General features: G+C 42.3%; 1 protein-coding gene across 1 annotated transcript in view; it reads right to left on the bottom strand.

Moving 5' to 3' along the window:
• LOC126187777 (bestrophin-4) overlaps nt 1–16,676 on the bottom strand; it is a 554,440-nt gene that overhangs the window by 57,181 nt on the left and 480,583 nt on the right. Inside the window, exons 6-7 of the mRNA XM_049929045.1 lie at nt 11,516–11,635; nt 8,028–8,135 (exon numbers count right to left, since the gene is read on the bottom strand). Coding sequence (XP_049785002.1) covers nt 8,028–8,135; nt 11,516–11,635 — 228 coding nt within the window. The remainder of the gene's footprint in view (nt 1–8,027; nt 8,136–11,515; nt 11,636–16,676) is intronic.

Here is a 16,676-nt window from a genome sequence, read left to right as displayed (position 1 = left end):
TTATTTTACGGAGAGGAGCTTGTGCGGACACAGACAGATATTCGCTGCTATATCTACAGATATCGTCAACGTTATTATACGATTTTCGTGTTACTTGGGATCAATGAATACGATTGTATGAAGCAATGTTTGTTATAGTGAGAAGTGTAGGAGGTTGACATCATTTACTATCTTGGTGAATCGACGTACATGTGGCAAACGAACTATGTTACTAACATTTAACAAAATCCTATGTGTGACGCATTGTACCACAACTTCATTTGAGTTCCCAGTGATGCGGAAATGTACGACACAAAATTTCACTAAATCTGCTTCAGTAGCTAGGATATAATGCTGTAATTTCTGTAATGTATCTGCAAGTTATAAGAGCTGAAGAACATGAAAAGGAAGCAGAGGTTTCAGACATGGCTGTATGTAGGCTATCTCCGATGTTATTCAATCTGTACATTGAGTAAGCAGTAAAAGAACCAAAGGGAAATTTGGAAAGAGGGTAAAGTTCCACGGGAACAAATAAAAATATTAGAATAATATCCGTAACTCAGTTGTCCCCGATTTATCTCCACTTAATATCACGTCAAAGTTTCAAAAACTTAGAGGTTTGCCGATAATATTATGATTTTGTCAGAGGCGACAAAAGAGTTGGAGGAGCAGTTGAACGAAATGGACCAGTGTCTTGAAAAGAAGTTATAAGATGAACATCAACAAAAATAAAACAAGAGTAATGGACTGTAGTCTGATTAAATCAGGCGATGCCGAGGAAAGTAGGTCAGAAAATGAGAAAATGCAGTAAATGAGTTTCACTATTTGATCAGAAAAATAAAAGATGATGGCTGAAATATAGAGAATATAAAATGCAGGCTGATTATAGTAAGAAAAACCATTTCTGAAAAAAAGCAGTTTGTTAACAACGAATATAAATTTAAATAATGATCATAACAAACAAAATTGAAGAGAAAAGACCATATTGTTACAGTGACCACTGAAGATGCTTTTAAAAAAAGCGAAACGCGTCTGGTCTTAAGACTTTTATTACGGTTGCTAAAGACGACAATTAGCATATACAAATAGTAAATTTAAGTCTCATTAAGTCTTGTCTGAAGGTATTTGTCTGACGTGTAGCTTTGTACAGAAGTGAAACGGCGACGAAAGGAGTGCAGACAAGTGATGATGTTTGCTTTGCGGGACCTCAACTGCGCGGACATCAGAACCCGCACAAAGTCCCAATTTTTACACAGTCCAGTTTTTACACATTCCAATCTAGCCACTGTCATGAATGATGATGATGATGCAATGACGAGGACAACACCAGAGAAAATCGAACCCGGGACCCCGTGATCCAGAGGCAGCAACGCTAGCCACTACACCACGAGCTGCGGACAGTGCAGACAGGAAGAGAACTGAAGCTATTGAAATATCGTGCTACAGCGTAATGCTAAAGACTGGATGGACAAATCGAGTAACTAATGAGGAGAGTCTGTACTGAACTGGTGGAAAAAAATATGGCACAACTGGACTAAAAGAAGGGATCGAGTGATACGATGCATTCTTTGGCATCAAGGAGTTGTTGTAGTATGTGTGTGTGTGGGGGGGGGGCGGCGTAATCGGTCTTCGGACTGAAAACAACCACCACCACGACAACAACAACAACAACAACAACAACAACAACAACACCGCACAATGTTGCAGCCATGACAGGCTCAAAAAAAAAAAATGGCTCTGAGCACTATGGGACTTAACATCTGTGGTCATCAGTCCCCTAGAACTTAGAACTTAGAACTACTTAAACCTAACTAACCTAAGGACATCACACACATCCATGCCCGAGGCAGGATTCGAACCTGCGACCGTAGCAGTCGCGCGGTTCCGGACTGAGCGCCTTAACCGCGAGACCACCGCGGCCGGCAGCCATGACAGGCCTCTGCGTTCTTATTTTACGAAACGTAAATTAAGAAATACATTTGTCCCGTGTTATAGAAATGCATACTAACTTTCTTCTCAGCTAATGGCGTCTTCCTTTCCTGCAATTAGTTTTATGTGGCCGTTCTACCTTAAATCACTCTGTACACATATTCCAAGATATTTTATCGATTTGGCTGAAGTGCAGTCATGTTATCTGGCAATTATAACTCTATCTGCATACTTATACGCAGTGCGGTACGTTTGTTTATGTAGAGGGTTAACTGCCAATGGAGCACCATGCGTCGATCCTCTGTAGGTTTTGCAGCATTTCGCTATATAACTTTCTAGCGTTACGAATTCTCTCTAAACAACAGCATCTTCCACAAAAACCATAATGAAACTTCCGACGTTATCCACTAAGTTTATATAAATAAACTGCAAAAAGTAATGGTACTATAATACACACGCAGAGTACACGCGAGTTACTTTAACCCCAGCAACACCAAGGGGGAGGGGGGAGATACTCTATGCCCACTTTATGAAAACTCTGTAGTCTACTCAGTTACTTTAAAATTTAAATATTTCAAAAATATTTATTGTTTTTAATGAATTCTTCTATCAAACTCCATAATGTTTTAAACGTTTCAGTTAAATTTAAAGCGGGATGGTCCCGGCGGAGGTTCGAGTCCTCCCTCGGGAATGGGTGTGTGTCTTTGTCCTTAGGATAATTTAGGTTAGGTAGTGTGTAAGCTTAGGTACTGATGACCTTAGAAGTTAAGTCCTATAAGATTTCAAACACATTTGAACATTTATTTTTTTAAATTTAACCCAAAAATTTTAAGTATTGGGAGTAAAGGTCACTTTTCTTGTGAATGTCATATTCAGTATTTTCAGGTTCAGGAACCTAATTACGCATCTATATCTCTGTAAATAGTACTTTGTGAATAAAAATCAACAACAATTAACAAAATTTGGATTTTTAATTTTTTTACGGTGGACGTAAAGTACCCACAGCCCCCTTCCCGTTGGTAATAAACTTTACTCAAATTTCGATGTTGCTAAATGTGCGCTGAACAATATTTTCTGTTCTGAACCCTGCGTATACATCAGTACGAAACCTGCTTATACATCAGTACGTCTTTAAAAATAATGTTGATATAAGTCGACAACAAATAACGAATTTTGCTTTATTTTTCAATTTTTTTAAGATGGGCATGAGGTATCCCCCGCCCCCCTCCCACGGTAATGTGCGTATGGAACATTGTTTTGTACTGCTAGAGTTAACGGCTGAAGATTTCTCATCATTAGAGGGTTGGGTTGTTCGGGGGAGGAGGCCAGACAGCGAGGTCAACGGTCTCATCTCATCGGATTAAGGAAGGATGGGGAAGGATGTCGGCCGTGCTCTTTCAAAGGAACCATCCCGATATTTGCCTGGAGCGATTTAGGGAAATCACGGAAAACCTAAATCAGGATGGCCGGACGCGGGATTGAACCGTCGTCCTCCTCAATGCGAGTCCAGTGTGCTAACCACTAAGCCACCTCGCTCGGTCTCTCATCGTTAGAAATGACAATGTGTGTTCTAGTTACTAGGAAATTGCCAACCCAATTACACGGCTCATCTGAAATTCCACATGCTCGCATTTTTTTTTTAACTATGTGGCAGTGTGGAACATCATCTAACGTGTCAAGGAACACGGCATCAACCTGTGCGCCGGTATCTACTGTTTTTTTTTTTTCGTGTCTGTTGCATACGCTGAAGAGTCCAGGTCTCAGTGACGTCTTTGGCCACCATTCCTTCGCCAGTGAACATGGTGTATAGTCTCCGGTTGTTCAGTTAGGCGAGGAAGCGCGGTACCGATTCAGACGCTGGAGCTGCTAGTGGGGCCCTCGAGGTGAAGGTCGCACGCCGCAGCCCGTGACCTTGACACAGATTCGCGACGGTGCCCACGCCCAACACACACCATTGCGACCGCTCATTGCCTCCTATTATCAGCCTCCACATCCAATACACAGCGCAGGAAGCTCTATGCCAGCCAGCACGTTTTGTGAGAAAAAGATCTGCAGTTAAATGTCCGTTAGTCTACGCACTGTAAGCCAAGGCAGATGCACAACTATTCCTTCCATTGTCTAATGCTACATTAACACTGCTCTCATTTAACCATGATATTTCCGTAAACATATTCACAGCTCCACATCGCAGACACACCTCTCTGGTCTTCTGGGGAAATCGAGGACGCTGATAACTTTTTCCCTGGGTGCCCCAGACTAAAAAGAAGTAGTACAACCCATTTACAAGGACTTGTGAAGATAGGTCATCGGGTGCCAACTTGCTTGACGGCGTTGTTGCGCACACGATCACAGTTTTCTAAGCGATATACAGGTTCACTGTTGCCTCAGTTGACCGCATCTAACACCAGAATATTACAGTCAAGGGACTATACAAAAGTGTTCTATAACACTTGAATTTATAATAATTATACTCTATTGCCCTGTCTGTAACTATTAAGTGTTCTGTCTTAGAACGCGCCCTCCTCTCTCTCTCTCTCTCTCTCTCTCTCTCTCTCTCTCTCTGTGTGTGTGTGTGTGTGTGTGTGTGTGTGTGTGTGTGTGTGTGTGTGTGTTCAAATGGCTCTGACCACTATGGGACTTAACTTCTGAGGTCATCAGTCCCCTAGAACTTGGAACTACTTAAACCTAACTAAGAACATCACACACATCCATGCCCGAGGCAGGATTCGAACCTGCGACCGTAGCGGTCGCGTGGTTCCAGACTGTAGCGCCTAGAACCGCTCGGCCACTCCGTCCGGCTCTGTGTGTGTGTGTGTGTGTGTGTGTGTGTGTGTGTGTGTGTGTGTGTGAGAGAGAGAGAGAGAGAGAGAGAAAACACATTTCCTAACAGTAATGATATAATACCTATGTGCCTTATATAAGAATGAGCTGGTTGTATGGTGTAACGTAGTAATTAATAAAAAAAGAAATAAATAAGGCTGCTTTTTGACGAGAAGTTGCACATTACGTACGTCACGCAGGGAGAGTAGAAACTATACAAGGGGTCAGAAGCAAATGTCTTTCATAGTGACTAAAGAAGGAAGAAGTTTGCTGAAGCTTGCACCATTTCTCTGGATTTCACAACTTAATCGTATACTCTCGCTAAATGAAACAGCAAATGAAGATACCAAATCATCGATACATACAATTCAGCGTACTTACTTTTCCTCTGGTGTAATTAAACTTTCAACTACTAAAGGTTTTAAAAAAAGGAAAAGCACTACTACTGCACTTTTCAATGGGAGATGTAATTTATGTTAAAGTTATGTAAGAAAAGATTTTGAGGAGATATAATATACTTCTGTGGAGTAATTTATCTGAACAAGATTAAATGTAGTTCCTCTTTAGCCGTGTATGCTGTGAGATGATTTAATGCGTGAATCAAACTTGAGCTATCTATGTGCGACTCAGTGACTCAAGACCTCAGCTTTCCACCAGTTCTTAAGGGCGTCGCGTGGAAAGGGAGTTACTGGGTCGGTCTTCTCTTCAGCATACAGTATTAAATTTTTACAAATCTTTAATCCATTTTAATGTTTTAATCTACCTTCATTGCTTACCAGTCCTCAGTGTGGCGTTATTAAAAGTTTATAGATTTTTAGCTTTTTACACTTCTAGGATTCAGCAAATCTAGGTGTTACAATACATTTCGTACATAATTCAAACTCTAGATTGAAGCTCCTAAGGGTACTATAATGGCTCAAAAACAGCACATATTTAAGGAGCTGGCAGCTCGTAGCATATTTCATGTGTAGTACATACTAACAACCGTTACATACAGTTCCTGGTCAGTAACCTGTGTGCCGATATATGAGTGCCGAGTGAAATTCCTAGTGTCTCTGCATGACCTTATTTTGTTAGGAAACAAAATATTTTTGACGTTGATTGATGCAGTTCACGGAGATATTGAGACTGAAAGCCTTTTTAAGATTATTTTGCCATGTGAAACATACACATCAAAAACCAACACGGAACTTTACCCTACAAGCACTCGACAAAGTCGTTAACTGTAAAAAGCTGCAATTGGTAAACGGAGAAGTGAACGACAAAAGAGGTTTCCAGTTTGTCGAGTCATGAACTCGTAGCGTATGCAAGCCAAAACTGCCACTTAATTTCTTTTTGCAGTAGAAGCTGTTATGGTTGCTGTAGAAATATCTCCTGTGACTCCTGTAACTGTTTAAGGCGAGTAATATCAACCAGTAGTGTGTGTTTGCACAAAAGATACGCGCAGTGAGAGTCACAGATTTGTCCACCAAGGCAGCCTCGGGCATACTGAACCTACCGATACCATATATTTATCGGATTGGTGCATAAATTCGTAGCGTTTTTTCCATTAGTTTAATACACGCAACAGATACACGTAACAGATCAATAAGACATTCCCGCTCACTATTTGCAACAGTCTGCCAGCGCTAGCGTAATTTTCCGATTCCGTGATTGTAGAAATCGCGTGGTTTTGAGACAAAGAACGCATCGAGCCCCGTTCGGAGCGCATTTTCATCCAGAAAGGAAGTTCCTTGGAGGTTGTTCGATAGAGAGCGGAAAATATTTAAATCATCGGTCACATGATCAGGTGAATAAGGTGGGCACGTACTGACTTCCAAACCCAACTCTTGTATTGTGCGCCGGCCGCGGTGGTCTAGCGGTTCTGGCGCTGCAGTCCGGAACCGCGGGACTGCTACGGTCGCAGGTTCGAATCCTGCCTCGGGCATGGGTGTGTGTGGTGTCCTTGGGTTAGTTAGGTTTAAGTAGCTCTAAGTTCTAGGGGACTTATGACCTAAGATGTTGAGTCCCATAGTGCTCAGAGCCATTTGAACCATTTTTCTTGTATTGTGCTTTTTTGTCAGTCTAGCAGAATGCGGACGTGCATAACTTCACGCAGTCTTCCTGGTCGTGTTCCTGGATTGCGCCTGCAAGACGTCTCAGTTATTGAGAATAATGTCAGCAGTGATGGTTACACGTCGGGGAAGCAATTCTTAGGCACCAAACCGTCACTGTTCCACTAGCTGCATAACATTATCTTTTGAGGATGTGCGCAGGTCTTTGCACGGCGAGTTGCTGATTTGGTTGCACTCAACCATTCCTTTCTTTTCCTTATGTTAGCACTGAGGCACCATATCTCGTCACCAGTAACGATACAGGGTAGGAATGGTCGGTGTTGATCACTAGACAACTGATGAGCAAGCATCCGCTGATTTTTGTGATTTTGACTTAGAGTATGCAGTACTTTTATATGCGATTTTTAACCTTCTCCATTGCATGCAAATGTCGCGCGGTAGTGGGGTGATCACAATTCATCACAATTGCCAATTCTCGAGCAAACTGATGTGGAACATTGTGAATTAATGCTTTTAAGCAATCTTCATCAAACCGTGAAGGTCTTCTTGAAAGTGGGGAGTCACTAATATCGAAACGATGCTCCTTAAAACGCAAAACCCATTCACTTGCCGTGCTCTATCCAACAGTATTATCCGCATACGCTGAGCAATTGTTTCTGCCTCTCTCTGCTGCTGCCACCCCTCAGTTGCACTCAGACAGAAGAATATGTTGGAAATGTTTCGATTTCTCTAATTGGCTCTCCATTTCCTAGCGTCCACAGCTCCATTGAGTATCTCCAATTGACGAAATGACAATACGGAAACTCAAATAGCAACAGTGAACAACAAATAAAAATTAAGAATCGATAAATAAACCCATATCAACCGGAATACCAACATCCAAATCGAAAACACTACTAACTTAAGCACCAACCTAATGTTTCGATCCTTACGTCGTCAAACGAGTGAACATAAACTACTCATCAAAATCTAGTTTGGATACAGTATAACACTTATTATAGCAATTGTCATTACACCACTTGTGTTGGCCTCTCCATCCCACAACTAAACTGTCGCCTTTCAAGCTCACCCAGAACTCAGGCTACGCTACAGATCAGTCTGTCAAGACGCCCATCATTCCAAAAAACAACACAGAAGGAAAATAATGTCAAACCAGAGGAAAGGCATCGGGGGGTTCAGCCAACCCGTGGCGCCTTCAAAACTATGTTGAAGATGAAATATAAACTAAACGTGGAGCTGACTCACCTTGATGTGCCTGTCGATGAGCCAATTAAGCTCGATGTCGTCGTCGTCCTCACCGAACGGATTGATGAGCACCTCCGCGACCTTCAGCCATCCGATGTAGAAGCAGAACTGCAAGCGAAGGTCAGTGTTCAAATGTGGGTCTATTCTGTCAAATATTTGTCTTTGACAAGCTAAGGGTAATGCAAAACAAGGCTGCACAGAAATAACATTCCCAGGAGGTTTGGTTTTCTTCAAACCAATCTGTTCGATTTATCTTGTACCTCATCTAGATTTTCTGTCGAATGACTACATTTAACACTGTGCAATCTTTCATCTTTATTTTAATTTCTAATGGGTTTCTTTAGATTTTCTTGCCATCCTCAATATTCAATGGAGTCAAGTTGTGAATTGTAAGCTTATTTAAAAGCCTTTCGGCATTTACTTCTTTAAAACTACTAGCATTTTTATAAAACTAAAGCAGTCATAACAACGATTAAGTTATTTAGAGCTAGGTTCACCACCATTTCCGTTACAACTTCAGAGGAATTGGCTGAAACAGCACCGTATTTTATGCAAAGTGTGACCTTAACTAACCTAATTTTTTCTTAACGAGAGAGAAAACATAAGCAGCCACTGTGCGAATGTTGCCACTGTGGCTATGCCTTCGGAGCTTATACTTTATTACTAGCTGTTTATTTAATCTGTTTGCTTTGTTCTCTACCAAACGAAATTGTTGCGATTTTGAAAATTTATAAACGGTATACATAAAAACGCACCTTTCTTCTAAAATGTTCCATGAATGCCCGCAGTTTACGGCTTTTCCGTGAACATAATGCAGTAAATGCAATGATATTCTTTCGGTAAGGAGATCCTAAGACACAGTGCTAAACCTTGAGGTAACGAACGCACAGAACTGATTATAAGCGGTATCTTTCTGTGACTTATAACAAACAAATAATCTTTCTCGACAGATATACACAAATTTTGTTCGAACGGAACTGTGTGTATCCCGATTGGTTAATGTGTTTTTGTCGGCATAAGCTAGTAAATACTTTAATAGACTTTCCATTTCCAAAATTCTGTTACGTGTCGTGACGTATTAATGAGTTATCGTAATGTGATCAAGAAAACGGTTTCAATCGAACGCAATGTTTGCCATGTGCAATTGGTGACTTAGTTACGGTGAAACCAGTTAATGTCTGTGTCTACCTTTCATGCTACTATCTAGTTGACTGATAAGCTACACCATGGAGTAAGAACTCACAAAAATGTAGCGAGAGTGGATCTTACATGGGGAGTTAACTTCGACTGAATCGATTCCATGAATATATCAGCTACGTCCAAGCATGACACTATACATAAATTTTGTATCATTATTAATACCGAAAACTGACATGGGCGAAAGTATACGGTAAGAGAAGCACAAGTTTATTTATTTATATAAGTATTACAAGCATAGACGAGCAAAAACGACGATAAAATTGTTCGTCTTTTCCTGTTGCAGGAATCACGTAACGTGCGAGCATTAGGGAATGCAGACAGTGCAGCGTATGGATGTTTCAATCACTCCGGGAAGCGTGCGCTGATAGTCGGAGTCGTTAAGGCGACCACTCACGATAAGTGAAAATCCGAGTTCGAGCCCTGGTCCGGTATAATTTTTTACATGTCACGTATGATAGTACATCTACAACCAACTCGTAATACAGCTGACATCAAAGAATTAGGAATCAGCGAATAAATTTCGTGATAAAAGCATAACTATTACGTAAACATAGGTCCGCAAACAATTCGTCGGAGAGTTAACTGCGAAAGCATGGTGACCAATCACCACTGACTTCTGTATAAAATACTGTCGTAGTTAGTACAAATAAATTACAAATGTGTGGGCTCAAATTTCACCCAAGGACTATCTTAACAAGAAATAGAACACAGCGTCAGCACATTACATGTTTCAATTTACATATCCGGCTTTACCTATTACAGAAAGTGTTCAACGTGTCGTCATTGCATTTGGATACAATAATGCACTCACCTCTACAATCGTGGTGGTGGTGGTTAGTGTTTAACGTCCCGTCGACAACGAGGTCATTAGAGACGGAGCGCAAGCTCGAGTTAGGGAAGGATTGGGAAGGAAATCGGCCGTGCTCTTTCAAAGGAACCATCCCGGCATTTGCCTGAAACGATTTAGGGAAATCACGGAAAACCTAAATCAGGATGGCTGGAGACGGGATTGAACCGTCGTCCTCCCGAATGCGAGTCCAGTGTGCTAACCACTGCGCCACCTCGCTCGGTACCTCTACAATCGTGAGTGCATATTGCATCCAAATGCAATGACGACACCTGAAACACCTTCTTTAATAGTTACAACTGTACAAGTACAAAAAAATGGTTCAAATGGCTCTGAGCACTATGGGACTTAAGTGCTGAGGTCATCAGTCCCCCAGAACTTAGAAATACTTAAACCTAACTAACCTAAGGACATCACACACATCCATGTGCGAGGCAGGATTCGAACCTGCGACCGTAGCGGTCGCGCGGTTCCAAACTGTAGCGCCTAGAACAGCTCGGCCACTCCGGCCCCGGCTCAACTGTATAAGTAAATTGAAATATGTAATGAGCTGATGCAGTGTTCTATTTCTTGTTAAGATAGTCCTTGGGTGAATTTTTTTACACACTCCCGGATCATGTAGTAAATCTTGACAAGACTGTACAATTGACAACCTTGTCAATTGCTGTAGACTTTACGTATGAGATGACCCCAGAGAAGAGAAAAATACGCAGAGAACTGAGGACAGGTGTCCTTGAAGGGCATGGTACAGGCTCCATCTATTCATCTTGGGTCTTATTGCTGCGTAAAACGTCGTCTTATACCAGCAGTAAAATGTGTCTGTGCCCCACTGGTTCATCTACCACTTTTCCCAACCTTAGGTCATGGATGAAATTTGAACCCAATCAGATGATGACTTAATGGAAAAGTTTACATTTCGATGACATTTCTGCTAACTACAGTATTTCATATTGAAGTCGGTGGCGGAACGTAACCACACATGCGCATTTACCTTGCAAATGGATCATTTGCAGATCCACGTTTAGTAGAACGCTTTTGCTTCCGTTGTTATATACTATCACCCCTGTCAGTTGTCGCCGCTATTGATGATGCATCCTGTGCAATATATACACACATGTACACAATTTTTTCGTAGGTGTGAAACATAAGAATAGTAAGGACTACTGCACTTTCCTCCGACTGCTCTGGCGCTCCCCACTAAGCAAGCGACGAAATAAATAACATTTACGTACTGAATGTGTATACTGCTTAAAGTAACCAGTACTGGAACAGCTATGGTGTTTAACCAGTTCTTATTTTGAATAATGTGAGTATTTACGATGCATCTAGCCACTAGCCTTCCTTTCTGACTGCGACATAGAAGTGATTGTTAGATTTTTCGACGATGGCGGTACGTGCACACGAAACATCAGTCTCCGCACTCGTGGGAGGGACCGCTCACCTGGAGCACAGTGAAGAAAGGGACGTACATGTCGAGCCCGCTCGCCGATTCCTCAGTGCCCACGAACTGTCGCCCCATCAGCGCCGACATGAAGTACGTGTACACCGACAATGTCACCACCTGCAACATCATAATAATAATAATAATAATAATAAACTCAAGCCCAATGACCATCACCATCATTCAAATCACCACCATCATTAAAATCATCACCACCACCACCATCTTCACCATCATCAGCCTAATCACCACCATCATCATCATCATGTGAGTCATCACCCAAATCATCATCACATGAATCATCATCACATCTTTATCCATGTCACTACCACCATCTTCATCACCATGAGCACCCTCACCATCGACGTCACTACCACATCATCATTCTATCCTCATCAAACTGTGAGCATGCACACTCAGAAAGGTCACAATCCTCAAAGTTTCTCGAGGTACTATATTTGGTTAGAGGTGTATGTGGATACAAGAACTGGGGAAATCCGCAGTAATAGTTGCTTTGCGGAAAAAGCCTGTGGCGATGCTGATACCCACGTGTATATGCGGGTATCTGCAACACTAATTAATTTGATGTTAAAAATTTAAGGACACTTCAGTCTTGCGATTTTCGCCTGTTTCTATGACATGTACATAAATAATGTTTGTAAATCTATTATTCTTTTGTACATACTTTATATTTGCAAATTCACATTGCAACATTTATTGCATTAAACAATGTAGAATGTTACAATAATTTTACATTATGATAAATTAAAGTACGTTTGAAAAAACGAACTGCATTAGTAACACTGAACAGCAAGCAAGGAATGAAGACAGTTTGTAACACTACTGCGTTCGATTTTTCAGTGCTGCGGAAATCTTACGAATTACATGAGGAAGCTTTAACTTTTTTCTTGGATCCTCAGTCTTCTTACTGGCAGTGTTCGTTAGCAGTGTTCGTCGTATGATAACGTTGCCGTATCTACACCTGAACAAATGGATAATCGCTCACCCAAGAACTAAATCACAATGAAATAGTGCTCCGGTACTTCTCCTGAGTACCTGTCGCGTTTTTTTTTCTTTTTTCTACAAGCTTTAGCTTGAGTAATTCAGATTTGTTCTCTTAGGCTAGAAATTGTCGTCGAAATAGTATTATACGCTTGAAGACGGAGTGAGGGCGAAATCTGCATAAGGCAAATAAGTGCAAGGATATCCCATTGTGAGAGGCTAGCTAGAGGCTCGACGGAGAACCTCCGCAAACAATGCAACTGCATCCTTCGGCTGCAGGAACTACATGGAAATCACTGTTAGTAGGTTACTGTGATGTCTGGATACGATGCACAGGACATCGTGAAGGCTGAGTCCTATTTCAACATCCCATCAGCTACAGCACTAACAGAGGGTTTATGCACAAGGACGGAAGAAACGAACGCACTTTGTAGAAAAGAACATGCAGAAAAACGTTGGAAATACATTGTAAAGAACAGTCCCAATGAATCTGTCTGAAGTAGGCGATATTACGACCGGATCTGTCGTCGGTTCCTTACAAAATAAATTGTACTTTTCATTCTTAGATGTCCTCATGTCTACCATTAAGTAAATTTTTTTAGTCGCGGGTGTGTAGAAAAGAAAGTCATGGCAACTTTTTATACTGTGCCCCTTGCTGTTCCAGAAGTCTCACGATGCTATAGGAACAATTCCCATCAATTCCGGTAAAGAAAAATAACGTTGTGCCTTGGACTCGAAGTCAGGACATCTGTACAAGGTGGAGGACGTGTCGCGCCGATCCTGGACACAATTTTGATCTGTCAGGAAGATTCAGGAAGAGAAGTTCGGTAAGTGACTAAACTATATATGTATCGTCTAAAGTTCAGGGGTCGTCATGTGAAAAGACAAGCACAGATTCTGGCTAAGGAACTAGCGTCTAATTCGAGAGGACCGATTTCCTTAGTCTCTTCAAACGAATGCAGGGATGCTTCTTTAACTAACTTATTCCTTTCTCGTCTTCTACAAATTTCACCAGTCTCTAATGACATAAACGGAACGTTAAAATTTGAGCATTATTTCTCCGCTTCTTCCATGCTTTCTTTCCTCCCCTGAGAGCGATAATACACGAATGTTTTAAGGCGCAGGCAGATAAAAACGAGTCAAATGGAGAAAAGTAAGTGAACCGTCTATTATTTCAAAAGTAATCGGCTTAGCTGTTAATACTTATATGATAAATGGCCAACGTACATGTTAGCAAGGTTGTTTCAAGAACGATCCTGAAGTTTCGCTGGGAAACCCTTACACGTCCTCCACAGAGTTCCGAACTGTCTCCCCACGATTTCCACACTTTTGGATCCCTGAAGAAAGAAATACATTCGTGGCTGTCGATTTGCTTCGAACGAAGAGATGCTCGTCTGGGCACAATCATGTTTCAGTAGGCAAGTACAAACATTTTTCCATGAAGGCGTTGATCGTCTTTTCTCACAGTGCGATAAGTTTATGAACAGTTTTGGCGATTGCTTTGAAGTAATAAACAGTTTACTTACTTTTTTCCATCTGTCTCTCTTGCATTTGACTGTCCCTTATATGTAATCATAAATACAATTATGCACGTGTGATGCAGGATCAAAAACCTCAAATAAAAAATAAAAAGAGGTGTGCACATTGAAGGGAAGCACAGTAGGAGGTCCTGCATTGTCTGCAGATCAACTTTTTGTTTACTTCAGTTTTCGGCAGGGTGTGACAGTTTTCGTGCTCTCCCTCCCGACAGCCCAGCGGCGTACTTTGAGTACGGAACAGTTAACGCCTGTAACAGTTAAAGTCTACAACGTTGTGCTGTGCACCTGTGTTGACTTTGAACCCCTGTGTTTTCTGTTCACGAGTGCGTTGTGAAATCCAAGTAAAAGGGTGATGTTTAACGCAGGATACACACCGCAAAACCTCCGTACACCTCACGCTAGCGAATATTTTCCACTGTATAAAAAAGCTGCCAGCAGACATAACAGTTGGATAATGATTAATCACTTTCAAGTGACTTGTCAGAGAAATCGTTTCATTCTAACATACACTGATGAGTCAAAACAATGTGACCACTGCCCATCACGAGATGGAATGTCGCCTGGTGGCGCTGTGAACACGGACACGTGATGCGATAAGAAAAGCATATAAACCAAGCAGAGACGAATGGGAAATCATTCTAGCGACGATAAGTGACATAAGCGGCTTTGAAAAAGGTCAGGTTGCCACGGTCCGTCTGGATACGAGCTGTTCGGAAACGGCGAAGGTAGTCTGCTGTTCGGAAGCTACTGTTTAGAGGGTCTTTAGAAGGTGTTCGAAAATGGCGAAACCACGAATGGGCGAGAGGCGCTGGACCTCGTGGATGTCCGAGATCTGCCCCTCTATAAAACAGGATAGGCGGCGATCCCCGGCAGATCTGACGGCAGAGTACAATGCTGGTGCAGACACAAGGGTTCCACATCAGAAGTTGGATGCACATGTACTGAGGTAAAAACACCCATCGAATAGCGATATGCAGATACGAAGATGGCAGTAGTATCGCTTACACAAGATATAATTGGGGGGGGGGGGGCATTGGTGGAGCTGTCATTTGGACTCAACGCTATTCCTTTGAACAGAGTTCAATTATGGCCGGATGACGGGAAGTAACAGACTTTGGACACGGAATCGTATTTGTAGCTAAATGCTTGGGACATTCATTATCGGAAATCATTAAGGAATTCAATACTTCGAGATCCACAGTGTCAAGAGTGTACCGAGAAACCCAAATTTCAGGCATTATCTCTCACCACGGACAATGCAGTAGCCGACGGCCTGCACATAACGACCGACAGCAGCGGCGTTTGCGTAGAGTTGTCAGACAAGAAACATAGCATAAAGTAACCGCAGAAATCAATGTGGGACGTACGACGAACGTATCTGTTAGGATAGTGCGGCGAAATTTGTTGTTAATGGGCTACAGCAGCAGACGAACGACGTGAGTGCCTTTGCTAACAGCACGAAATCGCGTGTCATCCATGTTCACAAGAAATTTTTTTCTTGTTTTGGTCTATACTACACACTCACAAAATATGGAAAGTTAAGAAATTTCAATAGAAAAGATCCTGGGCTTTTGACCATATCGGCTGGACCCTAGACGACTTGAAAACCGTGGTCTGGTCAGATGAGTCCCGACTTCCCATTGTAAGAGTTGACGGTAGGGTTAGATTGTGGCGTAGACCCGACGAAGCTATGGACCCAAGTTCTCAACAAGGCACTGAACAAGCTAGTAGTGGCTCCATAATGGTGTAGGGTGTGCTTAAGAGTCCTCTAGTCCAACTGAACCGATCATTGATTAGAAATTGTTATGTTCGGCTACTTGAAAACTATTTGCAGCCAGTCATGGGTTTCTTGTTCCCGAACGACGATGGGACTTTTATGGATGGCAATGCGACCTGTCACCGGACAACAATTGTTCACTATTGGTTTGAAGACTGCGGACAATGCGAGAGAAGGGTTTGGCCAACCAGATCGCCCGATATGAATTCCATAGAGCATTTATGGGACATAATCGAGATGTTAGTTCGTGCACAAAATCCTGCACCGGGAACACTTCCGCAATTATGGGCATCTATAGAGGCAATATGGCTCAATATTCCTTCAGGGCATTTCCAACGTCTTTTTGAGGCCAAGCGACGTCGAGTTGCTGCACTACGCCGGGAAAAGGAAGTCCGCCGCGGTATTAGGAGGTATCCCATGACTTTCGTCACCTGTGTAGTTGAACATTGGAGTCAGCAACAGAAGACCCTTAGATGTTCCCGTGTCGACTCAACAGCAGCATCATGTACGAATGCAGCGGGCATTTGATCATCGTGATTGGACCGTGGGTCAATGGAACCTGTCGCCTGGTCACGTTTCTAGATACACCAGGTCGATGGTCGGGTCCAGATACGCGCCTTCACCAAAGAGAACGGCTGCTCGAAACAGTGTGCAACGGACGCAAACCGATGGGTGCAGTATTATGCTACGGGGTACACTCACATGGGCTTCTGCGGATCTTCGAAGCCACGTGACAGCTGTGGACTAGGTAAAAATTATTGCAGACCACTCTCATCCCTTCATGTTTGATGTCTTCCATAACGGTAATGGCAACTTACAGCTTGATTCCTTTTCGTGTCACAAG

Source organism: Schistocerca cancellata, chromosome 5 (assembly GCF_023864275.1).
Source record: "Schistocerca cancellata isolate TAMUIC-IGC-003103 chromosome 5, iqSchCanc2.1, whole genome shotgun sequence".
In the NCBI taxonomy this organism is placed as follows: Eukaryota; Metazoa; Arthropoda; class Insecta; order Orthoptera; family Acrididae; genus Schistocerca; species Schistocerca cancellata.
The sequence above is the reverse complement of the archived record's forward strand: the minus strand, read 5'-3'. Positions and strand labels throughout refer to the sequence as shown.